General features: G+C 24.3%; 10 protein-coding genes across 10 annotated transcripts; 7 read left to right on the top strand and 3 right to left on the bottom strand.

Annotated features, from left to right (window-relative positions):
- The first annotated feature begins 489 nt into the window (after nucleotides 1-489).
- Nucleotides 490-3,157, top strand: LOC122852453 (anaphase-promoting complex subunit 2). The gene is made up of 4 exons (XM_044152251.1): nucleotides 490-636; nucleotides 702-1,146; nucleotides 1,213-1,451; nucleotides 1,516-3,157. The coding sequence occupies exons 1-4, from the start codon at nucleotides 565-567 to the stop codon at nucleotides 3,091-3,093; spliced, it is 2,334 nt and encodes a 777-aa protein (XP_044008186.1). The 5' UTR covers nucleotides 490-564; the 3' UTR covers nucleotides 3,094-3,157.
- Nucleotides 3,137-4,347, bottom strand: LOC122852454 (actin-related protein 2/3 complex subunit 3). The gene is made up of 4 exons (XM_044152252.1): nucleotides 4,160-4,347; nucleotides 3,801-3,980; nucleotides 3,514-3,709; nucleotides 3,137-3,425 (listed from the first exon to the last, which is right to left on the bottom strand). The coding sequence occupies exons 1-4, from the start codon at nucleotides 4,163-4,165 to the stop codon at nucleotides 3,271-3,273; spliced, it is 537 nt and encodes a 178-aa protein (XP_044008187.1). The 5' UTR covers nucleotides 4,166-4,347; the 3' UTR covers nucleotides 3,137-3,270.
- A 119-nt stretch (nucleotides 4,348-4,466) lies between these two features.
- Nucleotides 4,467-7,106, top strand: LOC122852455 (60S ribosomal protein L15). The gene is made up of 5 exons (XM_044152253.1): nucleotides 4,467-4,568; nucleotides 4,869-5,052; nucleotides 5,506-5,642; nucleotides 5,844-5,954; nucleotides 6,799-7,106. The coding sequence occupies exons 2-5, from the start codon at nucleotides 4,881-4,883 to the stop codon at nucleotides 6,991-6,993; spliced, it is 615 nt and encodes a 204-aa protein (XP_044008188.1). The 5' UTR covers nucleotides 4,467-4,568; nucleotides 4,869-4,880; the 3' UTR covers nucleotides 6,994-7,106.
- Nucleotides 7,107-7,767: 661 nt separating this feature from the next.
- Nucleotides 7,768-9,642, top strand: LOC122850995 (band 7 protein AGAP004871-like). The gene is made up of 9 exons (XM_044150039.1): nucleotides 7,768-7,873; nucleotides 7,947-8,065; nucleotides 8,138-8,210; nucleotides 8,426-8,508; nucleotides 8,822-9,025; nucleotides 9,088-9,143; nucleotides 9,212-9,290; nucleotides 9,357-9,458; nucleotides 9,541-9,642. The coding sequence occupies exons 1-9, from the start codon at nucleotides 7,768-7,770 to the stop codon at nucleotides 9,640-9,642; spliced, it is 924 nt and encodes a 307-aa protein (XP_044005974.1).
- A 553-nt stretch (nucleotides 9,643-10,195) lies between these two features.
- On the top strand, nucleotides 10,196-16,168 carry LOC122852456 (ATPase WRNIP1-like). The gene is made up of 3 exons (XM_044152254.1): nucleotides 10,196-11,776; nucleotides 11,857-11,961; nucleotides 16,087-16,168. The coding sequence occupies exons 1-2, from the start codon at nucleotides 10,270-10,272 to the stop codon at nucleotides 11,943-11,945; spliced, it is 1,596 nt and encodes a 531-aa protein (XP_044008189.1). The 5' UTR covers nucleotides 10,196-10,269; the 3' UTR covers nucleotides 11,946-11,961; nucleotides 16,087-16,168.
- LOC122850996 (cytochrome P450 6B1-like) lies at nucleotides 12,611-15,904 on the top strand. The gene is made up of 4 exons (XM_044150040.1): nucleotides 12,611-14,140; nucleotides 14,578-14,698; nucleotides 14,834-14,963; nucleotides 15,061-15,904. The coding sequence occupies exons 1-4, from the start codon at nucleotides 12,618-12,620 to the stop codon at nucleotides 15,768-15,770; spliced, it is 2,484 nt and encodes an 827-aa protein (XP_044005975.1). The 5' UTR covers nucleotides 12,611-12,617; the 3' UTR covers nucleotides 15,771-15,904.
- LOC122852457 lies at nucleotides 15,962-16,779 on the bottom strand. Its single transcript, XM_044152255.1, has 3 exons — nucleotides 16,567-16,779; nucleotides 16,311-16,461; nucleotides 15,962-16,236 (listed from the first exon to the last, which is right to left on the bottom strand). Exons 1-3 carry the CDS (start codon nucleotides 16,582-16,584, stop codon nucleotides 16,043-16,045), a joined length of 363 nt encoding a protein of 120 aa, XP_044008190.1. The 5' UTR covers nucleotides 16,585-16,779; the 3' UTR covers nucleotides 15,962-16,042.
- Nucleotides 16,780-17,233: 454 nt separating this feature from the next.
- Nucleotides 17,234-18,541, top strand: LOC122852458. The gene is made up of 3 exons (XM_044152256.1): nucleotides 17,234-17,785; nucleotides 17,848-18,070; nucleotides 18,170-18,541. The coding sequence occupies exons 1-3, from the start codon at nucleotides 17,672-17,674 to the stop codon at nucleotides 18,397-18,399; spliced, it is 567 nt and encodes a 188-aa protein (XP_044008191.1). The 5' UTR covers nucleotides 17,234-17,671; the 3' UTR covers nucleotides 18,400-18,541.
- Nucleotides 18,542-21,139: 2,598 nt separating this feature from the next.
- Nucleotides 21,140-25,988, top strand: LOC122850997 (neprilysin-2-like). The gene is made up of 7 exons (XM_044150042.1): nucleotides 21,140-21,160; nucleotides 21,460-21,652; nucleotides 23,791-23,844; nucleotides 23,919-24,956; nucleotides 25,373-25,599; nucleotides 25,676-25,916; nucleotides 25,975-25,988. The coding sequence occupies exons 1-7, from the start codon at nucleotides 21,140-21,142 to the stop codon at nucleotides 25,986-25,988; spliced, it is 1,788 nt and encodes a 595-aa protein (XP_044005977.1).
- Nucleotides 25,989-26,378: 390 nt separating this feature from the next.
- LOC122850998 lies at nucleotides 26,379-27,456 on the bottom strand (the record flags this gene model as incomplete). Its single annotated transcript, XM_044150043.1, has 3 exons — nucleotides 27,273-27,456; nucleotides 27,139-27,162; nucleotides 26,379-27,016 (listed from the first exon to the last, which is right to left on the bottom strand). Coding segments are annotated over exons 1-3 (714 nt in total), but the record flags the coding sequence as incomplete, so codon positions are not given.
- Between the last annotated feature and the right edge of the window lie 86 nt (nucleotides 27,457-27,542).

Below are 27,542 nucleotides of genomic sequence, written 5' to 3' on the forward strand. Positions count from 1 at the left end.
ATACACCTTTTTTTTTTTTTTATTTTTCTATTGTTAGATATTTCTAATTAGAGATGATGAGAGGGAGCCACTTCCTGGTGCAAAAAGAGTTTGTTGTTGTTTTGTGTTGTTATTGATGTTAAATTAAAATTTTGATAAAATTACAATTACATCTTGTTATGTGTTTGTTATTATTATTATTATTATCTAATTAATCTAATTATCTCTATTTTAATATTTGATTTGTATTTTAATATTAATAAAATGTTATTTCACAATGCTAAATTGTTGATACTAGAATTTTCAAGAAGTATAAATATGCATATCCAATGTTTGAATATTGGAAAGAAAGTCAAATTATAGAAGATAAAAAAAAAAATAATGAATATGTAACAAACTTATAATAATATAATAATCTTGTAATTATTAATTTTATTAAGAATAATATGTAAATTTATGATTAAATAAAGTACTTGATGAAGTAGTATTATTTAAAAAAATTGAAGAAATGATACAATTACAATTTGTTTATATTTCCTTAATCTAATTATCTCTAGTTAAATTTTGTTTTTTTAAATTAATAAAATGTCATGTCAAAGCTCAATTGTTGATATATTTTCAAGAGTAAAATATGCATATCCAATATTGGAAGGAAAGGTAGTAAACAAATAAATAATTACTCGTAAATAAAATAACTTTAATTATTAATTTTATTAAAATAGGTGAAAAATATTTGTACTGATGAAGAGTATACAAAAATAGTTGAAGAAATTAAAAATGCAAATTTAACAAAAAGATTTGAAACACTTATTAATCATGAAATTGAACGTTATATTAGACAAAAAATATCTCCTTCATTTTGGTCAAAATTTAAAAATACAACAAATGAAGAACATGGTTTTGATGAATTTAAAATTGCTGTTGATGAACTTTATGATAATGTAAGGTCATTTGTACCACTGTTAGAACGATTGGAAGAATTAACACGTACTGGTGAACAATCAAGAGATATAACAATTCAAAGAAAAGCTCAAATATTATCTCATTTTAAATTAATTGTCAGAGCAACATTATTAAGTCAATTGCCATTATCACATGAAATAATTATTGAACATTTTTATAAAATTGCATTTAATGTTTTTTGCAATACTGACTCTGTCAATACAGGTAAATTAAAATGATTAAATTAAAATGGCTAATAATAATCAATAAAAAATATTATTTATTGTCTAGATTCTGGTGATCAAGAAGGATCAGAATGTGCTGGTTGCAATAAAGAATTAAATAGTTGTAAATGTCAAGATATTGTTTGTACATTTCATGAAATAAATTGTAAACTTATTGAACTTGAACTTTTAGAACGTTTAGTTGGTAATGTACTAACATCATTGATTTATATTAGAATAAAAGATCATGTTACACAAGTTTGTGATAGATCATTTGATGTATCACAATTGGCACCACTTGAAAATGTAAGTAACAATTAATGTATTATAAATTAAATTAAATAATAATCCTTGTTTCAATTTTATTCAGTGGCTAGAGACAGTTGTATTGAGTTGGTTAACTCGTATATATTCTGGTGGTTCATCAAAATCAATGAGTCTTGATGAAAAAATTCGTATTGCAATATTTAAATTTAAACAAAAATTATCACATTATTTATATGAGACATATACAAAAATACGTATTGATCAATTATTTAATATTATAATTGAGTATGATGATTCAAAACCAGCAATTGAAGATTTACGTATATGTTTAGAACGTACTGATTTACGTAAAACATTAGTACATAGTCTTCAAGATGCACTTAAAACACGTTTATTACATCCAGGTGTTAATACATCAGATATATTAACAGCATATATTGCAGCAATAAAAGCCCTTAAACAACTTGATCCAACTGGTGTATTACTTGAAACAGTTACTGAACCAATAAAATCATATTTACGTAGTCGTACTGATACAGTACGTTGTGTTATATCTGGATTACTTGATGATTATCCAAGTGATTTAGCTGATGAATTAGTTAAAGGTGAATTATTACAACTTGATGATGGTTCAATTGATGAAGATAATGAAAATTGGGATAATTGGATGCCAGATCCAGTTGATGCTGATCCAACAAAATCAACTCAACGACGTATGTCTGATATAATATCAATGTTAGTTAGTGTTTATGGTAGTCAAGATTTATTTGTCAATGAATATCGTACATTACTTGCTGATCGTTTATTATCACAATTAAATTATCATACTGAACGTGAAATACGTCATTTAGAATTATTAAAAAGACGTTTTGGTGAAAATCAATTACATTATTGTGAAGTTATGCTTAAAGATATATATGATTCAAAAAGAATTGATGGTTTAATACAAACAAATAATACTTATACAAATGATAATATACCATTTTCAACATCATCATTAATATTATCAGCTCAATTTTGGCCACCATTTAAAGAAGAATGGAAACTTGAATTACCAAAATTTATACAACAACATTTAAATAAATATGTTAAAATATTTGAAACATTAAAAGGTAATAGAACATTATGTTGGAAACCACATTTAGGTAATGTACATCTTGAAATTGAATTAAAAGATCGTAAAATTGATATACATTGTGCACCAATACAAGCAACAATTATTATTAATTTTCAAAATAAAAAACAATGGAGCTTAGATGAACTTGCTGAAAAAATTCATGTACCAGCAACAGTATTACGTAGAAAAATTACATTATGGGTATCACAAGGTATATTAAAAGAAATAAATACAGATGTATTTTTATTACAAGAAGAAAGTGTTACTAAAAATCGTACTGTTGCTGAACTTGTTGAAGATGAAGAAAATGAAAGTGCAATGGCATCTGCTAGTGATCAACGTGAAGAAGAATTACAAGTATTTTGGTCATATATTGTTGGTATGCTGACAAATTTAGACTCAATGCCATTAGAAAGAATTCATCAAATGTTAAAAATGTTTGCTAATCGTGGTCCTGGTGCTGTTGAGTGTGGTTTACCTGAATTACGTCATTTTTTGGATAACAAAGTTCGTGCACATCAGTTATTATTTTCTGGTGGTTTATATCGTTTACCAAGACTTTAATAAAATTTATATATTATATATAAAAACAAAGAAAAAAATCTCATTTTATTTAGAATTTTTAAAATTTTTTTATTCATCTGTTATTTTCTGCACGTTGAACAATATTATTATTATATTTAAAAAAAAATGTCTATTATTTTTAATAATATTTATGATTTTTTTATTTTTAATAATTAATTATTGACCAGGTCCTGATAATGATTTATCCATAAATTTTTTTTTAGCAAAACACAACCACCATTTACTTGGTTTACCATTTTCACTGTATACTTTTTCAACTAATCTTGCTGCTGTTTCTTGTCTTATTTGTTGCAAATATTGTCTCATTTGATCTTTGAAAAAAAAAAAAAAAACAAAATTTAATTCAGAGGATATATTAATTGTAAGATTTAAAATTAAGAAAAGAAAGATTTAACGTACCAGCTTCAGTTGGATTGTTTGGTTTGGCATAAACTGAATTCAATGGAAAACCAGATTCACCAGGTATATCAAACTTTGATATTGCAAGTGAGTACATTTCAGTTGTTGCTTGATTTTGATTTGCACATTTTTGTAATTTTTTCAAGCATTCAGTAATGTACAATGTAATATATATAAGTACTCTATCAGCACTACTCTATAATATCAAAATAATAAATAAACAAAATTAATATTTCAACTCAAGACTGGTTAAATGGAAAAAAAAGATTATACACCAAATAAATTACCTTAATTTCATAGGTTCTGAAAAAGACATTGGCCTTGAAGAAATAAAGAGCTTCATCAATGATATCTTGCTCAGTACCTGGTGGACAAGTTGGAGCTGGTCCACGAAAACTCGTCTTCAATGGAAGCAAAGCCATGTTACCAAGTGACGAGGTATTTTTAACAAAGCAAGAATGATACGCCTGTAAAATAATAAACAACAATATTTTTATAAACAATTTAAATATATAAACAAATTAATATTGACAACGCCCAGTTGATGACTAATAAGTATACATTTTTATATATTATTAAAAAACATGTCAACTATTTTACAAAAATAAAAATACTGTCAAATTTGACATTCAAAGTTTATTCTTACCGGCATTGTGAACACCAAACGTTTTCTTATTATTATTAACAATTAAACTAGCTACGTATATATAAATTTTTAATAATTATTTTACAAGTTTAATAACATTTTTTTTTTTTTTGTATTTATGGAGGGCTATATCCTATATGTGAAACTTATTTGGTTTTTTTTTTTTTTTTTTTGTTTTGAGATTAAATGTCTGACGTCATGTTTGATGGGGGTGTGCAGAGAGGGGGTAATTTTATCACAACGACATCTATACATTGTTATTGAAATTTGAAACAGCCTTAAGCATTGGTGGAAATGAGCCTTCTATTTTTATTCTCTCTCTTGCTCTCTCTTCTCCCCACCCGCCGATTTTACTCGATCACCGAATCTGAGAGATATTATTTTTCTTTTCTCTTGCACGCTTAGAGTGGTGAGTTTTCTTACTCAAATATCTGCAAATTAATTAAACATCTTTGAAAATAATGCAATAAATTAATGAAAAATATAATTAATTTGCAATAGCCTATTGTTTAAACATAAAAATTTAACATTTATTTATTAATTTTATATTATAAAAGTCAATTAAAGTTGTTAACCTCAAATTTAATTAAGATATTTTTGGATTATACACGCGGTGTGATAGTGATATTATATTTTCAAAGTGTTTTATTTATTTATATAAAAATATAATAATTATTTATAATTAATTAATTGTTATTTTATTTTTCAGCATTAATTTAAAATGGGTGCATACAAATATATGCAAGAGCTTTACCGCAAAAAGCAGAGTGATGTACTCCGCTTTTTATTGCGTGTAAGATGTTGGCAATATCGTCAACTCACAAAAATGCATCGTGCACCAAGACCATCCCGTCCAGACAAAGCTCGTCGTCTAGGATACAAAGCTAAACAAGGTAAAAAAAAAATTTTTTTCATATCAAATTATTATTATTATAATGCTTAACCTCAACTCTTCCCTTTCCCCTTAAATTAGTGCCATGTGTTTTTTTTTTTTTTTTATTTAAAAAAACAATTAATTTATTGTTGATAATTAAACTTGGCTAGTATTAATTAATCAAAGTTGTTATTATTTATAAATTTGTTGTTATATTTTTGAAGTCTAAAGTTTGCTTCTTAACATTTGTCAATATTAAAAATTTTGAATTTTTATTTATCATTTTTTACTTGAAATAATTAAATGATAAATTAATCAATTTATAATTCCCAATTGATGAGCCGTACATGCACCACTCTTACTACGGAATGAAGATATGTACCGTCTGATGAAAAAAAAAAAATGATAAATAACTTTTCTTGAAAAAAACTTGTTTAAATATAAATTAATAATTAATGTTTTCTGTTTAAAGGTTTCGTTATCTTCAGAATCCGTGTACGTCGTGGTGGACGTAAACGTCCAGTACCAAAAGGTGCAACATTTGGTAAACCAAAAGGTCACGGTATCAACCAATTGAAACCAAGCAGAAAACTTCAATCAGTTGCTGAGGTAAATAACCATAACAATCCAACTATTTATTTTAAATATTGCTTAAAAAATTAATATGATGATAACAATCCGTCATACTAAGATGAACCATGATTTGTATATCTTCCTTGGATGTCTGATAATAATTTTATTACCATCAAATTAATATTAAAATTATTGTTGAATTAAATATTCTAATTTCATGATTAATTTATTTTATAGGAACGTGTTGGACGTCGTTGTGGTGGTTTGAGAGTACTCAACAGCTACTGGGTAGCCCAAGATTCATCATACAAATACTTTGAAGTCATTTTGGTTGACCCAGCACACAAGGTAATTGTCAACAATATTATAATAATAATTATTCATGACAAAGGAATATCAAAGTTAATGATGATTTGCTTAGATTTGATTCAAATGATTTTATATCTTCCTTGGATGTCTGAAACTTTGACCCTGATGTATTAAATTATTTTATAACATTAATCTGGAATCAAAACAAAAATTTAATAATGAACAATTGGGAGTAATTTGAACATCTTGAACAATTATCTATTTTTATTCTTGTTAAATTCTTTTTCTTTTCTATTAGTTATCTTTTGTTTGTTTATTATTTAATCAATTTTTTTCTCAGTATTTAATTGTTATTAGATGTTCAATTTATTTCATGTTCTTTTTCATTTTTTTTATTACACTGATGGTGTAATTGACATGATGATTTTGTACCATGCACCACTCTTACTTTGGAATGATGATTATGTGTATTTCTGATCAATAACACTTGAAATAATTAATCTGAGTTGAAAAAGATTATTCATTTTTTTTTTTTCTCCACCAACAGTTTAAGGTGGTTTTTTTTTTTTTTCAACAAGAGTATTTGTTAAATGCTCTTGTTGAATATCTAAATAAATATCCATTTAAAAAAAAAATAAATTAGATTAACTCAGAAACATTAGAAATAATTGTTTTTATTCCAGATGTTATTTTATAAAAACTTTTTGTATCATTGATTGATTCAAGTTTTTTTTTCATATGATGATTATGTACCATGCACCACTCTTACTTCGGAATGATGATTATGTGTATTTCTGATGAATGAAACTTGTGATATTATTAATATTATTAATAATAAAATTGTAAATTTCATGTTTACTAATATTTAATTTAATTTTTTCAGGCTATCCAAAACGACCCAAAGATCAATTGGTTATGCAAAGCTGTCCACAAACATCGTGAACTCCGTGGACTCACATCATCAGGCAAAAGCTCACGTGGTTTGGGCAAAGGACATCGTTTCTCACAGACAATTGGTGGATCACGCAGAGCAGCATGGCTCCGAAGAAACTCACTTTCTCTCCGCAGAAAGCGATAAGCATAAAAAACTTGTCATTATTGTCATTACATCCAGGCAAATTTTTCATCTTATTGCATTTGTCATTTGTCAAGATCATAATGATAAATAAATATAATAAATTACATACGATATTTTTGAATTTTTTTTCTTTCTTTAAATCCACCATTATTATATATATTTTTTTTACGAGATGGTAATTAGAATTGAATAATTACAAAGAAAAATATTGACAAATGAGTTTTTAAAGACACTAGACTTTGTTGAGCTAATTTTAAATTTAAGTACAGAAAACAGTCCATCGAGTTATTGATAATTCACCTCATTATTATCAAGAACCTCAAGTTCAACTTTTTTTTTTCTTATTATTAGCTTGAAAATTTATCGACATTTTATAGAATAAATAATATCAATACAGGAAGCTAATAAAAACTCTATTAAATAAAATATTTGTTTTGTATTTTAAATTATTAATTTAATAGATTATTATTAATTTATAAATAACACGATTTGTTTTGTCATGTGCGTGCGTCATGTTTTATATAAAAAGGAAAAAAAAAAAAAATGCGCGAGTTGTGTCTATTGTATAAAATTGGATCATCAAAATATCTAGACCAGTGATAACGTGAGGAACGTTCTTTCTAATGGAAATTTTTATTTAGTAGTAAAGTGTTCACTGAACTTTTAAGTATTATAAAAAAATAGTCAACTCTATTTTTATTTTATATTGTTATAAATTATTGAATTGCCATTTTATTATTTTTTAAATATTAATAAATAAAATTTATAAAAACAATGTCTCTTACAATTGAAAATATGGACAATGATGATTTAGCTGTTGTTCAAATGGATGAAAGTCCTGTTGAACCAATACAACGTCCACCTAATAAAATGATTGGAGGTAAAAATTAATAATCTTTTCAACTTATTATCAAGAACTAATTATTTATAATTTTATTTTTAAATATATCCAGCTGAGGCAACTAGAGAACGTGATTGTTTTGATGATGAATTATGCTCAACAGTATTTGAATTATTATCATGGATTCTCATCATCTTGACAATGCCAATATCATTTTTTGCTTGTTTAAAAGTATGTATATTTATTGGATAAACAATTAACAATAATCAACAAATAATTAATATTGAATATTACTTTTATTAGATTGTTCAGGAGTATGAAAGAGCTGTGATATTTCGTCTTGGACGATTGCTTCCAGGTGGATCCAAGGGTCCAGGTAAAATAAAAATACTAATATTTCAATCATCACAATAACTAATGATTAAACATTTTTTTTACAACGATTAATTTAGTAATTAAAGAGTTGAATCAATATTTAAAATTGAAATTAATTCAAAAAAAATATAACAATTATATCAGTTGTAAGATTTTTTTTTAAAATACAATTTATAATTTTTTTTTATAGAAATAAATATGTTTTTTATGTTTTAGGTATTTTTTTTATATTACCATGCATCGACTCGTATTCAAAGGTCGATCTCCGATCACGTACCTACGATGTGCCACCCCAAGAGGTAAATTCATCGATTTTATAAATTATTAATTCTGTAATAATAATCGTAAATTTTTTTTTGTCATTTTTTCTACACGTGTTTTATCCCTTTTATAAGTAGAGGGAATTTTTTTTTTTTCTAATTATCTAAATCATTGAATTATTAATTCTAATGATACCAGTAAATTTTCTATAAATAAACTACCCCGAGGCTATTAAAAAATAATTATCTATAATTATATGAATTGTTTTAATATTAGAAATTTCATTTCGTTTGTCTTTTTTCATTATTATTTATTAATTAATTTATTTATAATTATTTTTTTTACTCATAGGTATTGACAAAAGACGGTGTAACAGTTGCTGTTGATGCTGTTGTTTATTATAGAATTAGAAATGCAACATCATCAATAACAAATGTTGAAGATGCACATCATAGTACACGTTTACTAGCACAAACAACATTGAGAAATACTATTGGAAAATATCCACTTCATGAAATACTAAGTGAACGTAGATATATGTCAGGAAATATGCAGGTAAAATTTATTAAATAAACATGATAAATATTATAGTTAAATAATAATTATTTTTTTGTTAGATTATATTGGACAAAGCGACAGATACCTGGGGTATCCAAGTTGATCGAGTTGAAATGTAAATAATTTATTAATTTAAATAGTTTAAATTAATTGTCTTTTAATTGTTGTAAATATTTTTTTTAGTAAGGATGTATGTCTACCAGTGCAATTGCAAAGAGCCATGGCAGCTGAAGCTGAAGCATCACGTGAAGCTAGAGCAAAGGTATATTTTTAATGTTAATAAAATTTTAATATTATTATAATTATTATTTTAAATATTAATTATCAGGTAATTGCTGCACAAGGAGAGCATAATGCAAGTAGAGCTTTGAGAGAAGCTGCTGAAGTTATTGGTGATTCACCAGCTGCTCTACAGCTACGTTATCTTCAGGTAAATTAAATAAAACTAAATTTATTAATTTAAATTTTATATTAAACAATAATAACGTTGAATGTGTTTTTTTATCTTTCAGACTTTAAGTACAATTTCAACTGAAAATAATTCAACTATCATTTTTCCATTACCCATTGATATATTGTCATATTTCATGGCTGCAAAAGAAGCTTGTAAATAATTTTATTTAGAAATTTAAATATTTTAAATTATATTGTCATGAATGTTAATTAAATCAATATATTATTTTTATTTTAATCTTGTAAACTTGATGTTTGTGCTGGATTATTTGATTGATGAGAGTTTTTGTATTTTTACTGTTTGAAGAAATTATAATTTCATCAAAAAATTATTGATGCACATTGTGAATAACTTGTGTAAAAATTGATTAACATTTGTTTTTAATTTGTTCATAAACTCATTGTATTGTCAAGTAATTATTATTTATAAATTCAATTCAACTAATGCATCTGTAAAAAATTTTATTCATCTATTTACCTAATTGTATTAAAAATTGTATTATTTATTTAAAAAATAAATTAAATCCATGATTATTAATCAGTGCTTAAAAAACAATTTATTAAAAATATTTATAGTTGAAATTAATTGTTTATTGTTAATTGTTATTATTCAATTCGCACGCATGCTCAGTCTTGGGGTGTGCGACAGCCATTTTTATCTATTCACACATGCGTAGGGTCACATGTGTAATAAAAAAATAAATAAACAAACAAACACATCATAATAGTGAAAATGTAAATTTAATTGTTTGATATATAAGTAAGTAAAATTAAGTAATAAAATTAACATGGAGTATGACAAAGGTCTTGTCCCATGTCCAATTTGTTCGAAAGAATTTACAAAGTCAAGCATAGAAACTCATGCATCTAAATGTTTGTTTTTCAATGAATCAACAAGTAGCAATAGCAGTCAAAAATTCAGTCAATCACCTACTGTTAATAAAAAATCTAAACAAACATTTTTTCAAGGAAGTCAAAAGGCTTCATCTTCATCAACAAATAAAAATCACAATTTCATTAACAATGATGTCATTAACAAACCTGGTGTCAGTCAAACAATAAAATTAGCTGATAATAATCAAAAAAATATTCAAAAAAATACAGTACCTTTGGCTGAACGAATGAGACCAAATACTTTAGAAAATTATGTTGGACAAGTTCATGCTCTTGGTAAAGAAAGTATGCTTCTTCAGTTATTTATGAAATATGAAATTCCAAATATTATTATCTGGGGACCACCAGGTTGTGGTAAGACTTCTCTTGCAAATGTAATAGCCAATATCTGCAAGCAATGTCCATCTGGTAAATTACGTTATGTAAAATTATCAGCAGCAATGTGTGGAGTTGCTGAAGTTAAAGAATCAGCAAATATTGCAGCTAATGATTTAAAATTTGGTCGTAAAACAGTGATATTTATGGATGAAATTCATCGTTTTAATAAAGCACAACAAGATATATTTCTTCCACATATTGAAGCTGGTACAATAACACTAGTTGGTGCTACAACTGAAAATCCATCATTTAGTTTAAATTCAGCATTATTAAGTCGTTGTCGAGTTATTGTTTTAGAAAAATTAACAACAAATAATTTGAAAAATATATTAACTCGTGCTGTAGCATCATTAAATGGAATAATTAACAATGGCTTGAATACTAAAGACATAAAATTAGATAATGATAATTTACCAAAATTTATAATTGATGAAAGAACAATTGATTTTCTTGCTGAAACTTGTGATGGTGATGCTAGAATAGCACTTGGTGGTCTTGAATTAACTGTACAATCAAAAACTCCTCATGAAGATGAATTGTCATGTCAAGAAGCAAGTTCAATAACACTTGAAGATGTTAAAGATAATTTAAAAAAAACACATATGTTGTATGACAGAAATGGTGAACAACATTATGATATAATATCAGCATTTCATAAATCAATAAGAGCTAGTGAAGAAAATGCTGCATTATATTGGTTAGCAAGAATGATGGCTGGTGGTGAAGATCCAGTTTATATTGCAAGACGTATGGTAAGAATGGCAAGTGAAGATATTGGCTTAGAAGATCCAAAAGCATTGAGTATTGCTGTACAAACAATGCAAGCATGTAAAATGATTGGAATGCCTGATTGTGATGTTAATTTATCACAGTGTGCTACTTATTTAGCAAGAGCACCAAAATCAAGACTAATGGAAGATTCTTTGAGAGCTGCACAACGACTTGTTGCTGAACATAAAGGACCACAACCTTCTGTTCCATTACATCTTAGAAATGCACCGACAAAACTCATGTCTGATCTTGGTAAATTAATTTTTTAATTATTATTTTAATAAAATAAGAATGACTCTGAATAGTATGTTTATTTTTTATGTTTATTTAAGGATACGGTAAAGGATATAATATGAAACATCACAGTGTATCTCAGCTGACGTATTTACCAGAAGGACTAGAACATGTTTCTTTTTTTTGATCCTTAAAATATTCAGGTGAATTTTATTTTATTTAAATAAATAATCTCAGGAATAAACTTAAGCAGCTATATTTTCATGACATATTTAAAGTCTTTTGTTTTATTATTTTGTTTTTGTGCACATCAAGGACAAATGATAAGAATTTATTTATTTATAAAATTTAAAAAACATTAAGTATAACGCAATGACACATTTTCTTACCGAAAAAAAAAACAATATGTCATTGTCAAATGCTCAATGCTATAAATTATCTTAAACAAATTCCGAAAGATAAATTAATAATTGATTTACAATTTAAAAAAAAAATCAAATCATTTGAATAATTAAATTTAAATAATATAATATTTATTTTTTTAAGCATGATTTAATTATTATCATTTGATTTATATAAAATAATTGACATATTAATTTAGTTCCAATGTCAAATTGATTTGAAATAATATTGCAATTTTTCTATCTTAACTTTTGTTTGACCTTTTTTATTTATTTTTAATTTTTATTTGATAAAATTATAAAATTCATTTAAATGCTTAATAAGTATATTTTAACTTGATAAAGTAAGAGGGTCAATCTGTGTCAGGTCAAATTAACATAAATAAATTAGTTTCATCATAAAAATAAGATGCATAATAAATTTTAAAATAAATGCACAGTTGTGCATCATGAATAACATGAGTCAGTACTTAATTATTATATTAATAATTTTGTTATATATTTTTTATAAATATTTAACTAAAAATTATGGTTATTGGAAATTACGTGGTATACCAGAAGCCACTGGTGCTATTCCAATATTTGGACATTTTAAAGATGTTATATTAATGAAAAAAAATATGGGTCCATTTCTTGAAGATATTGATAAAGAACATCGTGATAAAAGTATGGTTGGAATTTATGAATTTCGTCAACCAGTGTTAATTATTAGAGATACAAATCTTATTAAATTTATATTACAAACTGGATTTAATAGTTTTAGTGAACATCCAACACTTGATGAAATATTAGATCCATTATTTTCAAAAGATCCATTTTTTGAAAATAATCAACAATGGAAAGAATCACGTGGTTTTTTTACAAATGCATTTTCTGGTAAAAAAATTAAAGAACTAGTACCAATTATCAATGATATATGTAAAAAATTTATAAATTATATGGATAAAAAAATATCGATAAATAATACAAGTGGTGATATTGAAGTTAAAAATTTATTTTCAAAATTTACTGCTGCTGTATCAGGTAGTACAATTCTTGGTATTGATGCTGAAACATTTGTTGATAATGATTCACCAGATTCATTGAGATCAATGATGGATGGTATATTTCTTCCAAAATCATTAAGTATCCGACAAATATTAGTATTTTTTGCACCAGGTATTGGTAAATTATTTGGCATTGGTTTTGTGCCAAATTGGATTAACAAAGGTTTTCAACAAATTGTTGATAATATTGTATTATTTAGAAAAAATAATTCAACATCTAGAAATGATATATTACAATTAATAATTGATAATTTAAATAAGGAAAAAAAATCAGATAAAACAGCAGCTGCACACTGTTTTGGTTTTTTTGTTGAAATATATGAAACGTCAAGTATTGCATTAAGTACAATGTCATATTTTCTTGCAAAATATCCAGAAATTCAAGATAAAGCTAGAAATGAAATTAATAATATTATAAATAATTATAATGGTGAATTAACATATGAAGCATTAAATGACATGACGTATTTAGAACAAATTGCAAAAGAAGCATTGAGAATTGTACCACCTGGTGGAAGATTAATTAAAAATTGTACTGAGCCAGTAACTCTTGAAGGATCAGATGGTCTTGTTTGTCATTTAAATACAGGTGATCAAGTTGTAATTCCAGTTTATGCATTACATAAAAATCCTGAGCATTGGGAAAATCCAGATAATTTTTATCCAGAAAGATTTGACAAAAGTCAAGATAAAGAACGTAAACGTTATACATTTTTACCATTTGGTGAAGGTCCACGTATGTGTCCTGGTATAAGATTTGCAATTATACAAATTAAAGCAGTTATGGCAAGTTTATTATTAAATTATATATTTGAATCATCAAGTAAAATGTTGGAACCAATACAAATGGATCCAAAACATTTTTTATCAACAGTAAAAGGTGGATATTGGATTAAAATACGTCGTCTTAATCATGATGATGATAATAATAATTAAATAAAAGTTTATAATCTTATCAATAAGGAAATATTTATAAATATAAAATGGGGTCAAGTCTTTTATCATTGGTAAAATAAACAAGTCTTGATATAAAAAAAATCAAAAGTGCATGTACAATGCTCAGTCAAGAATAGGCTGCATACGATATGTTTATTTTTTTAAATTTATTTGCTGTCGTTATTTATATTGTTTATAAATATTTAACAATTAATAAAAATTATTGGAAAAAATGTGGTATTCCAGAAGCAAAAAAATCTAAAATTTTTTTTGGACATTTTAAAGATGTTATATTAATGAAAAAAAATATTATTTTATTATTAGAAGATATTTGTAAAGAACATAAAAATAATAGTATGATTGGAGTTTATAAATATCAAGAGCCTATACTTATTTTAAATGATCTTAATTTAATTAAATTTGTATTACAAAATAGTTTCAGTTATTTAAGTGATCACAGTGAACTTGATAAAAATTTAGATCCACTTTTAAGTTATGATCCATTTTTTTCAAATGATAAAGATTGGAAAAATGATCGTTCAATTTTTACAAATTCAGTTACAAGTAAAAAAATTAAATTATTTTTACCAGTAATTATTGATCAATCAATTGAATTATTAAATTATTTAAATGATAAATTATCAATAAATAATAGTTGTATTGATATTGAAGTTAAAAATATATTTTCAAAGTTTACTGCTAGTGTGTCAACAAGTGTTATTCTTGGTATTGATGGACAACTATTTGTTGATAAAGATTTACCAGATTCATTTAAATCAATGATGGATACATTATTTATTCCAAGTAAATTACGTACACTTCGTAACAATCAATCTCTATCAATAATTAACATTGGATTTGTTCCAAATTGGGTTAATAAAAAATTTCAAAAAATTGTCGACGACATAATATTGGTGAGAAAAAAATAATATGATTATTAAAAATGATATTTTACAATGTATTATTGATCAAATTAAAGAACAAAATATGCCTGATAAATTAGCAGCTGCATATGCATTTGGATTTTTCATTGAAATTTATGAAACATCAAGCTTAACATTGAGTGCAATGACATATTTTATTGCTAAAAATTATGACATTCAAATGAAACTTAAAAATGAAATTAATAATGTATTTAATAAATATGGAGAATTTACATATAAAGCACTCAATGAAATGAATTATTTTGATAAAGTTTTAAAAGAGTCACATAGATTACTTCCACCAGCTGGTAAAATGTTAAAAATTTGTACTAAATCTATTAAATTAGAAGGACAAGATGGTTTAGTATGTAATTTAAAAAAAGGTGACAAAATACTTATTCCAATTTATGCTATTCATAGAAATCCAGAGTACTGGAAAAATCCTGATGAATTTATTCCAGAAAGATTTGAAAAAACCAATGACATACATCGCTATTCATATTTACCATTTGGTGCAGGTCCACGTATGTGTCCTGGACAAAGATTTGCAGTACTACAAATTAAAATAGTTATGTCAATAATTTTGAAAAATTATACACTCGAGCTTTCTTCAAAAATGATTGATCCAATACAAATTGATCCAAGATATTTTTTAACAACAATTAAAGATGGCTATTGGATCAAAATAAAATGTGAAAAATATTAGATAAAAATATAATAGCAATAAGTCTAATCTATTTTGCAATTTGTTTTTTATTTTTTTTTCTTTATCAAATATAAACATTGATTTAGCTGTCTTGATTCAAGCTATTATCTTTATTTTATCTTTAATATGTCTGAAAAAATAGCAAATTTATAATTTTATAATTAACTTAATTATATAAATAAATAAATAAATTTTTAGTAAATAATATAGGTATATATTTTTTTTTGTTTAAATAAATTACTTTTATATTTAAAAAAAAATTATTATTAAATTTATTTTGATGTGTCATATTGATTTTGTAAATGATAATTTTCAGAACGTATGTACTTGAACATATTGAAGGCACCATAGATAATCATGAAAATTAAACAAAGTGAAACAGCAACAACCCAATTTATCAAGCACAGAGCTGTTTGATTAGCCAATGTATTTTCACTTTCATGATGATTTATATCTCCAGTTATTTCTATTAAATTTAAAAATCAATTAGCATATTTTTGTTTTGATTCAAATAATAAATGAATATAAATATTTATTTACGAATTGATGTTGGAACAGTTGAGCTGATGGTTGGTTGAATATTGCCTCCAACATCTTGAGGATAATTTATACGTCCTAAAAATTGAAGCTGATCATATGAAGGCGGTGGTTCTTCTCCAGACTTAACTTTATTTGTATTTGCTTGATGTACCTATTTTTTTTTTTTTTTTGTTAAACATAATTATTATTAATAGTGACAATTAATTGCTTTGTTTGTGGTAACATTTGGGAGCTTCAATAATTTTTTCACACTTACGTGATAAGTATTATTCATTTTATTATTAATTGTAATTTTAAAATTACTCGCAATTTTATGTTTGATAAATTTCAAGTAATTCACACTACAAATTTGTCCCTGACAGTCGAGTGAATATAATGGAAATGATGATGTTGATCACAACTGATAATCATGTAAAACAAAAACATTTTATTGCCAAGTAATACTACCGGAAAATATTCATTAACAACTGATAGTGAAAAAGATAACTAAAAATTATAAAATGATATAAATTGTAAGTTAATTGATAAGACACATTAAGTACTTTTCAACTGAAAAATATATAGATAAATTAAATAATGAATTGTAAAAATAACTAAAATAATTATTTTTATTCACATTTTACTAAAAAAAAATGTAAATAAAAAATTATAGCAATTGCAATTAACTGGTAAATAAAAATTTTAGATAAATAAAATATTGTGATAGCGTCACTAGACATATTGAGCAAAAAATAAAAATAAAAAATAAATATAATGCTGACATCAATGATAAAATTATAAACTGCGTGTTCTGTTTTTTTTTTATTTTCTGTTTCATCACAATATTTATTTTGACGTAGAAATTATAGAATTATTATAAACATTAATTTTTATTTAAAATAATATTTTTTATGTTAAAAAAAAAACAATCATTTGTGAGTTGTAAATTAAGATGTATTTAATTAATTTTTAAAAATTAGTTTGATTTGTAAAATATTCCAATGAAGTAAAACAGATTGCTATTGACTCACAACATATACAAGATTATAATTTAATTAATGATAGTATGAATACCAGATTATTTTAGAATGTCAATTCCCAACAGAATCAATTGAAATAAAATCATCAGTCTTAAAATTAATTTTGTTAATATAATATCTGTACGTTGAACTATAAAAGCTGTTGATTAATTGTGAATTTTAATTATTCATGTGATCATGCTCAATAAATAAGTATCAATTTTTATAATAAATAGAATAAATTCATACAATAATAGTATTTTCGAAATGAAAAATATAAATTAATTTTATACATGTGTTTACATTATCCATTGAATAATATCTAAATATTGCGTTGAAAAAATTAAAAAAACAATTGTCATTATGAAAAAAATAAATTATATAATTTTAAAAATTATTATTATTTTTAAATTATTGTCAATGGTAATTGCAATTTGTCCAGCTACTAATGAAACAGTTGATGTTAATTTGAAAGAGGTAAATAAATTAATAAACTATTTTTTTTTTTTTGTTTATAATTTAATTTTTTAATTAATTAGTTATCTGGAGGTTGGTACGTGACAGCAGCAACACCAGTAACTGGGCAAGTTGGAAAATGTTTGTATTTTGAAATTGAAAAAAGTGAAAATAATGAATTTATCATGAATTTTACATCAACAAGTTATAGAAATAATCAACGTATCTGGTGGGATGTCAGAGGTTTTCAAAATGGTAAAATTTTAATGGCTAAATGGAGGCTTTCAACATCAGCTAAACCAATTGGTAAATAAATATTATTAATTTTTGATTCTCATACATATTTTAAATAATAATAATTAATTATTAAATAGAAAACTATGTTTCTTTTTGGTCTAATTTTAGGTCCATTTCAACATCAAGTTGTTGCTATAAATCATGATGAATACATTGCAATAATTGTTTGTGCAACAGACACAAAACATATTACTAAAGGCCAAGTTGCTCTTATTTTATCACGTCAAAAAATTCTTCCGCCAACAATATTAATTAATTTAAAAACAATAATGGCAAAATATGTTGATAGAAATGATATTCTTGACATCGACAATACCTGTGACGGCATTACAATTTAATTAACATTATAATTATCATTTAATTTTCTATCAAATATAATTTTTATCATTTTAAAAAGAATTTTTTTTTAGCTTGTTTTAATGATTGTATTATAATGATTGTTGTTAATTTATAAATAAAAATAAAATTAATATAAAAAAATTTGTGAGATTTGGGAATTTGAAAACCGTTTGAATAAGTTGATCAATTGTTTCGTCGAAACGGACCCGTCTTAACTTGTCTCTCTTGAATATTTCTTTTGTTAATATACTTGACTGGAGTGTGCTGTGATGACTCAAGAATATCTCGAGGTGCATTTTGTCGCATTTTTTACCATTTCTATTCGTTGCTAATCGACAAACTTTGCTCCGCCCTTCAAATCCATTCTCCTTTCGTTTCAACCGTTTCAACAACCTTCACTTAATACTCTCACAAAATAAAAACAGAAAAACATTTAACAAAAATAAAAAACAACCGTGGAATGAATGCGAGCAAAAGAGATAAAATACTTATAAAAAAATAAGAGGCGGTGTATCTTTGTAGACTCATCCAATCAACAAGCAGTATGTTTTTTACAAATGAAAAATTAAAATAATATTTAATTAATAATGATAAATAAAGTATTAAAAAATTAATAAAATTATATGTATTTTTTAATCACCGCTATCTTCAAAATTAAATAAAAATTTTTACTCCAACAAAAATAATTAAATAAATCAATTAAATATTCTGGAGTTAAATAAAAAATAAACAGAAACTTAAAGAAAAAAAAAACAATTTTGAAACCTGAACTGTATAGAAAAAAAAAAAAAAAAGAATAAAAATCACCATGTCAACACAATGACAACTGTCTCTCTTTATTGAGAAAAAAAAAAAAAACAAATTAAAACAAAATTCATATCTGTCCATAAGCCAACATCTGGCAATTTTAAAAATGCATGAAAAAATTTTTTAACAATTAATAGCCGGTAAAACCAATAAATAAATAAAATAAAATTTTTTTATTGTTTTTTTTTTGTGTAAAAAAAAAGTGATAAAAATTGAATTTTTAATTGGCCGATTATTGATTGTTATCTATTAAAAAATAGACAATTTTTTTGAGATTATATTAAACATGATTGATTATAATTATTTTTTTATTTTATTAAAAAAGACACGTGTGTAATGTTTGATTCAAACCGCCGATTAAAATGTAAACAAAGGGATGATAAACAAGACAACAATTTTTTACAAAAGTCAAAACTATCTGATATTCGACACTAGTGTTTTTTACTAATACTTTTTGTTTAAATCCTTATACATATATATATTTTTTTTTTTTTTAGTTTATTTTTAACGGTTCACCGAAGGACTTGGATAAAAAAAAGAAAAGATTTCTTGAGGATTTTTTTCAGTGTGTTACAGGGCAGCGTTCTGCGTGGTTCTTTTTCTTCAACTTTTTTTTTTTTTTTTTAATTTTTTTTTTTTCTTTATAAACAAATTAACGATTTTTTTAATATTAAATTATAAGTGTAATCAAAATGCGTGTTATTGATGAAAAATTAACTTCAAATTTATCAACTGATTTATTAATTAAGAAAAAAAAAAAGTAAGTTTATATTCTTGAGTTTATAAAATATATTTATTTAATTAATATTTTTCATTATTTTTGTCATGATAATTATACATGAATTTTTAATCTAATTAACAAGTAAATTCTTTTATTGTTTATGAAATTATTTTATAGCTCTTTTGTTACTGTTAATGCGTCGTTTTTTTTTTTTTTTTTCTTTAAAAACGCGGGAACGTTGGTGTTTTTTTTTGTCTTCTTTTGTGTCTAAAAATCAGTTAAAAAATGAATATAAAAATTAATAAATTTATGTGTAAATATTTGAGACTTTTTTTAACATTGAGTAATTGTAAATTATTTTTTTTAATTGGAGTATTGTTGATTAAATTTAATTATTGATAAATAGATGCGCGAGTGGTTTTTTTTTTTTTTTTTTTTAATTTTATTATTGTTGGCTTTGTTTAATTAATTTTTTTGACATGTTGATAATATTTTACTAATTTTATTTAAAATTGTTTATTATAAAGACGTGACCGAAAAATTAAAAAAAATCCAAACACTGGAAAATATCATTGTGAAGCTTGCCAATATAACAGTAGCAGACAATATAACGTCACTCGTCATCAAAAAAGGATTCATCTTCCTCAAATTCAACGTCTTTGTTGTGGTGAGTATTTTTATAATAAAAATATATATATCAATAATAATAAAAACTTGAATATTAATAAAACAATTTAATAAAAAATATATATAAAATTATAATTAAAAAATTAATCACAATTAAAAATTCAATAACAAGGAAATATTTTTAATTAAATAAAATGTAGATTTCCATTGTTGTTAAATAAAATGTTTTAATTATTTTACAGATGAAATATTTGAGACAAAAGGAGACTGGTACAAGCATTGTGAATCTGCTCATCCAGATAAACGTCCATCTTATATTTCAAAGAAGAAATATAACATTTTTAATGATATAAAAATAGAAGTTGATGAAAATGATGATGATGACTATGGTGATGAAAAAATGGACGAGACAATAAAAAATGAATTAAATTTTGCTGTGAGATCATCAAAGCGAATTGCAGCAAAACATATAAGACAATCATTTATTATGGAAGATGAGTTTGATGATGATAATGAAGATGATTATGTTTATGATGAAAATTATTGTGATGATGACGATGATGATGATGATGATGACGACGACAATGGTTATTACTCAAAAGATGGTGACAACAAGGAAAATCACAATGAATCTTCTGATGATTGCAAGGACATGAACAATAATGAAACTGTTGTTAACAATAACATCAACATCATCAACAACAATATCAGCAGCAATAGTTATTTTTTCAACAACAACAATTACGAGCAAAGTGAGTCATATATTAATGAATATTTTGTTAATTATTATGGAGTTTATGATGATGATGACGATGATGATGAAGATGATGATAATAATATTAATGATAATGACGATAGTTTCAATAATAATAATAATATTAAAAATAATGATGATGAAAACAAGGAAAATATTTGTCCACAAACTTGTTTTGATCAACTTCCATTTAAAAAACGTAAATATGTTAGAGAACGTAATTTTGGTAAACCATTATCAACAATAACAAATATTTTAAATAATAAAACTGATAATGATATACCAGTTAAAATTAAAATGCAAAATACCGTTGAATTACAATATTTAACAAGTTTTCAACGTGGTTACTTGACTGATTTTGATCCTGAAAATTTTAAAATACCAACTAAGTATTAAAATATATTAATAATAATTAATTTTACATCACAAATATGGCTTTTTACAATCAAATTATGTTTAATAATATTCAGTTTTTTCTTTTTTTGTTTTTAAACAAATGCATTTATTCGTCAATTTTTGTTTTTTTTTTTTTTGGTTTTTTAAATTAACACAAATCATGTCAATCGAGCTTAAACTCAAATATTTTTTTTTCTTCTTTTTTTTCACCAATAGTTGATAGTTTTTTTTTTTTTTTTGTCTTGTTTAGGATTGAATTATTTAGTGTGTTAAACACACCTGAATATTATAATATTATATTTATGTGTTTTTTGATATTATTTTATTAAGATTTATTATTTTAAGATGACAATAGTTATTTTAAAGCTTCAACAGCTCATTTTCTAATTTTTTTTTCTCTTTTTTTTTTTTATTTGAGCTATGATTTCTTTCTTTTTTTTGCGAGCTTTGATAGCTCTGAAAATGTCAAATATATTTTATAAAAAAGATGATTAAATTTTATAAATTTTGATACTGATAAAGATATATGTTGTCTGATTAATTTTGTACTTGTCTTTAAGTAAATTATATTGTAATGTAATTAATTAAATATATGTTCGTTTGAAATTTATATAACTTGTTTTAATATTTATTTATAAATTAATACTAAAAATAATTTTCTAAGTCTATTATTCTATTTTAGGCATTTAATTTTGTTGAATAATATTTTTAAAAAATTTAATAACACCAATAATTATTAGTTAAATAATTAAAAACAAATTAACATGACGATTTATTTTCTTCTAAATATTTATTATTTTAAATTTTAGTTTAATTTATTTTTATCAACAAAGAATTAACAATTTAAAAATTTTTTATTTAAGAATTTATAAAGTTTTAAATAATTTCTAAGAAATTGTAAAACTTGCCTTTTTTTTATCTTTAGAAAAACCAAATAATTTTCCGCTATTCAAGAACCGTTAAAAAAATAAAAAATAAGTAGTGTTGTTGTAATTTTTATTTACTTCACTGTGGTGAGGATCATACCTGGCCAAGGTCAAGTTAAACCCAACATGGGACCACATGGGAATGCTTTTTTTTAACATTACTTTCTTCAAATTTTCTTTATTATTTTTTTTTCTTGAAATTATTTTGCATGAAGGCTGAAGAAAGATCTGGTCCTCAAGAACCTCGATGTTTTGGAAAAAAAAATAAAAAAAATATGGGGTTTCAAATGATAAGAATTTCGTAGATGTGGTTGTAAAGATTTAGGGTTTCAAGCACTTCAACTGAAAATTTATTACCTCAAGGTAATGGCAAGGAAAAAAACAAATTAATTTTAAGATCCATGCCTAAAATTCACTATTCCCAATTTTTTTTTGAATACAAAAAATTTAAAAAGTAATATTTACACAGGTCGAAGAAAAAGTTAAAAAAATATTTAGGATATTTTAAAATGTGTAAAAAAATGTTATTTGAATTGAAAAGCTTTTTACTGGAGAAAAATAAATTTTAAAATTTCCCGCATTAAATGAATAATCATGTAATTTTTAGAATATTTCTAAAATTCTACTTTGCCATGTGCAAAAATGTGCAAAATGGATGAGAATATATAATCTCTTGTTCTACCTATTCATTTTCTTTTTTTTTTTCTTTTTACCTTGATATTCGCACCTGTTTCTAGAATAGAAAATTGTGCTAGCCAAAAAAAATTACGTGGTCCAGCAAGATAGTGAAAATTAGTGTCTTAATTTATCAACGTGATATTTTAACCAACTGATAAATCATAAAAATTTGCTAATAAAAAATTTATTATTTTATTTAGAAAAAATCATTTAATTGAAAAATGTTTAACGGTAAGTTTTTAATTATTTTTTAGGCTAAATAATAATTATAATTTTTGCTATTTTTAATAATTATTTATTTTATATTATCAGTTAATTTGACAAATAAAAAAAAAAGACAAAATTTAATTATTTTAACGTTTTTAATTTATATATTTTTTCTAATTAATTATTTGTTGTTTTTATTTTTTTTCTACAGGTTTTTTTTATGGCTTGATAATTTTACAATTATCAAATATTGAATTGACACTTGGTCATCCAGAGACAGTAAAAAATAATGAAGATATTTGTCTGTCACCAGCATGTATTCACGCTGGTAATTATCATTTATTATTCTATATGACTTTTAAATTAAACAGTATTAAAAAACTAAATTTATTTATTTTACAGCATCAAGAATGCTGAATAATATGGACAGTAAAGTATCACCATGTGATAATTTTTATAAATATAGTTGTGGAAATTTTATCAAATCAACTCAATTAGCAGATTCAGTACATTCTCAAGATTCATATTCTCAATCAGAACATAAATTAAAGAATGAATTACGAAGTATAATTAATTTGCCAAATTTTCCAAATGACACTAAGCCACTTAGAATTGCAAAAGATTTTTATCAAACTTGTCTAAATACATCAGCAATTAATAAACAAGGACTTGATGAAATAAAAAAAATAATAAACAATACTGGTGGATGGCCTGTACTTGATGGTAATAAATGGAATGAAACATCATTTGACTGGGTTGAAACAACTTACAAATTAAGCAAACTTGGATATACAGCTAATTATTTAATAAGTGTTGAACTTGACAATACCGTCGTGAATTCAAAATTCAACGCAATTCATTTGACTCAACCAAAATTGCTAAATGTTTCAAATATTGATGCACTTAAATATGTAGAATTTATGTATGATGTTGCTGTTATGTTTGGTGCAAATCCACGATCAATATTTAAAGATATGTTACAAACTCTTGAATTTGCAAATGAAATTGTTAAAATTTCAAATAAAAAATCACGTAAAAATTCTATACTAATGTCAATATATGGACTAAATGAAAATAAAGCATTACCAATAAATTGGAATGAATATATTAATTTAGTATTTGGTTCAAATGATACACTGTCTGATGAAACATTTGTTGTTGTTGAAACACCAATGTATTTTGATAAGCTGGGTTTGTTATTAAATAAAACATCAAATAGAATAATTGCTAATTATATTATGTGGAATGTTGTTGAAGAATCAATAGTATATTTGTCTGATGAAATACGTAAAATATCAACGAAATATATTAGAATTGATACAGAGAATAATGTTTTATATAATTACAGAGATACACATTGTTTTAACATGGTTTATAATAAACTTCCATCAATTATGGATACAATATATTTTACAAATATTTTTAATAAAAATATTAAAAGCAATGTTACAAAAATAACTGATAATATTAAAAATAAACTGGTTAATATTATTTATAATATTGATTGGATTAATAACAAGACAATTGATTTTGTTGCTAAACAAATTAAATATGTAAGTGGTAATATTGCATATTCAGATGAATTAATTGATGATACTAAAATTGAAAAATTATATAAAGATCTTGAAATAAATAAAACTAATTATTTACAAAGTTCATTGAATGTTAATTCATATAAACGTAAATTACAAATTGAAATGTTAATGAATCCATATGCATCTAATAATTCATTTTCAAAAAGTTATAGAGAAGTCAATGCATTTTATTTAGGAGCTGAGAATAGCATATGTAAGTTTTAATTTTTTATTTATAAAAAGAAATTTATAATATATTAAATTTTAATTTATTTTTAACAGATATACCTGCTGGAATTTTGGGAGATTTTTTTTTCAACAATGATTATCCAAATTATGTTAATTATGGTAATGTTGGTTTTATAATAGCACATGAATTTACACATGGATTTGTTATTGCAAATCGTCTTTTTCAAGAGACTTCTAAGACCGATGATTCGTTTGTTAATAAAACCAAATGTTTTATTGAACAATATGACAACTATACAATTGAAGAAATTCAAGAAAAAGTTAGTTAAATAATGAAAAAATAATATATATTAGTTATTATTGTTAATTTAATTGTTAATTATTTTTATCTTTTAGGCAAATGGATTAGGCACTTTGGATGAAAATATGGCTGATATTGGTGGTGTTAAATTATCATACTTGGCATACAAAGAATTGTCAAAAGAACATGGACCTGAACAAAAATTACCTGGCTTTGAATCATTTACATCTGAACAAATGTTTTGGCTAAGTTCTGCTAATGCATGGTGCTCAAAAGTACGTCCAGAAATATTAAGTAAAATTAAAAATAACGACAGTCACAGTTTACCTGAACATCGTGTGATGGGTGCATTATCAAATAACGATGATTTTGCTAATGATTTTAATTGTCCAAGTGGTTCACGAATGAATCCAATAAATAAATGCACATTGTGGTAATTATTTTATTGATTTTTTTTATGTCAATAAATTTATCAACTTTAATAATTATAATTTATTGTAATTTTGTAAATAAAAAAAAAAAACATAAATAAAACATAAAAACAATTACAATAAATTAAGTACAAAGTAATTATTATTTTTTTATTGAAAATTTTTGTTATTAATTTACAACAATCAAAATAACATGTAAATTTTTAATGGATTATTAAAATTTAAAATTAATTATTTATATAAAATTATTAAAAGAAAGAAAAAAACATAATTTATTATTTAAATATTTTCATCAATAATTCAAAACAAAAATCAATGACAAAATTGGATAAAATATTATTGATTGAATTTTAAATGAAGATGATTTTGTTGAAGTTTTAATAATATGTGTTTTAGTAATAACTGTTTGTGTAACAACAGTAGTTGTATTTGTTGAATTATTATTTGATGCTGGTAATGAATTAGCAGGTGTTGTAACATTAACAATTGATGAATTGTTATCAGGAGCAGTACCATTGTAATAATTATTGTATATTATAGTTGAATTAACATTTGTTGAATGTGTTTCTATTTTATCATGTGTATGTCCACCATGTGAATGGAAAGATGGAATAATTATAGGTACTGGAAACATAGGTTGTACTGGTGCTTGTTGGATAATTACAGTATGTTGTGGTTGTACTGGTGCTTGATGGACAATTACAGTATGTTGTGGTTGTACTGGTGGTGCTTGATTAACAATAACATGATGTGATGGTTGTGCTGGTGGTGCTTGATTAACAGTAACATGATGTGATGGTTGTGCTGGTGGTGCTTGATTGACAATAACATTATTTGATGCTGGAGCACCAAAAGGAGTTTGAACTGGTTTGGCTTGTTGAGGATGTGAATTTGGAATTTGCCAACCAATATTATTTGGAGAACCACCTGTAGCTTGTACAGGTCGTTCAGTCATTCGTGGACGTGATGTAGTTTTTGAGTTACGTTTATCTGATTTTGAACCACCTTAAAATAGATAATAAAAAAATTAAATTTAACTCAATGAAGCAAGAACACACAGTGTTTTTTCTTATCATATTTACACAAGTGTGATTTTTTTTTTTTTTTATAGCAAAAATGTACTTTACCTTTATTTTTTCCCCCTTTTGTACCTGAATAAAAAAAAAAAAAAATTATTAAAGATAAAATATTAAAAATAGGTGCACGTTGCTGGTAAATAAATTTATTTATTTATTTTTCAAGTAGGTAAATTTCAACATACCTGACACAAACAGTATAACAATAAGTATTCCAAATAAAACCTTGAACTCCATAATTGTTTTTTTTTTTGCTACAACGAGTGAATCACTACTATACTAATTTATAATTACAAAATTAATATATTTTGATAAATATTTAATCACAAAAAATGGCGTATATATTTTATAAACGTGTTTGTTGGTTTGTAGCTGTGCTCAATGTGCCCATCTGGCTGCTGGCAATGCTGGCAAGCTGGCAATTGAGAATTAGGAAGAAGAAGGAAAGGAAGAAC

Source organism: Aphidius gifuensis, linkage group LG3, assembly GCF_014905175.1.
Source record: "Aphidius gifuensis isolate YNYX2018 linkage group LG3, ASM1490517v1, whole genome shotgun sequence".
Lineage (NCBI taxonomy): Eukaryota > Metazoa > Arthropoda > Insecta > Hymenoptera > Braconidae > Aphidius > Aphidius gifuensis.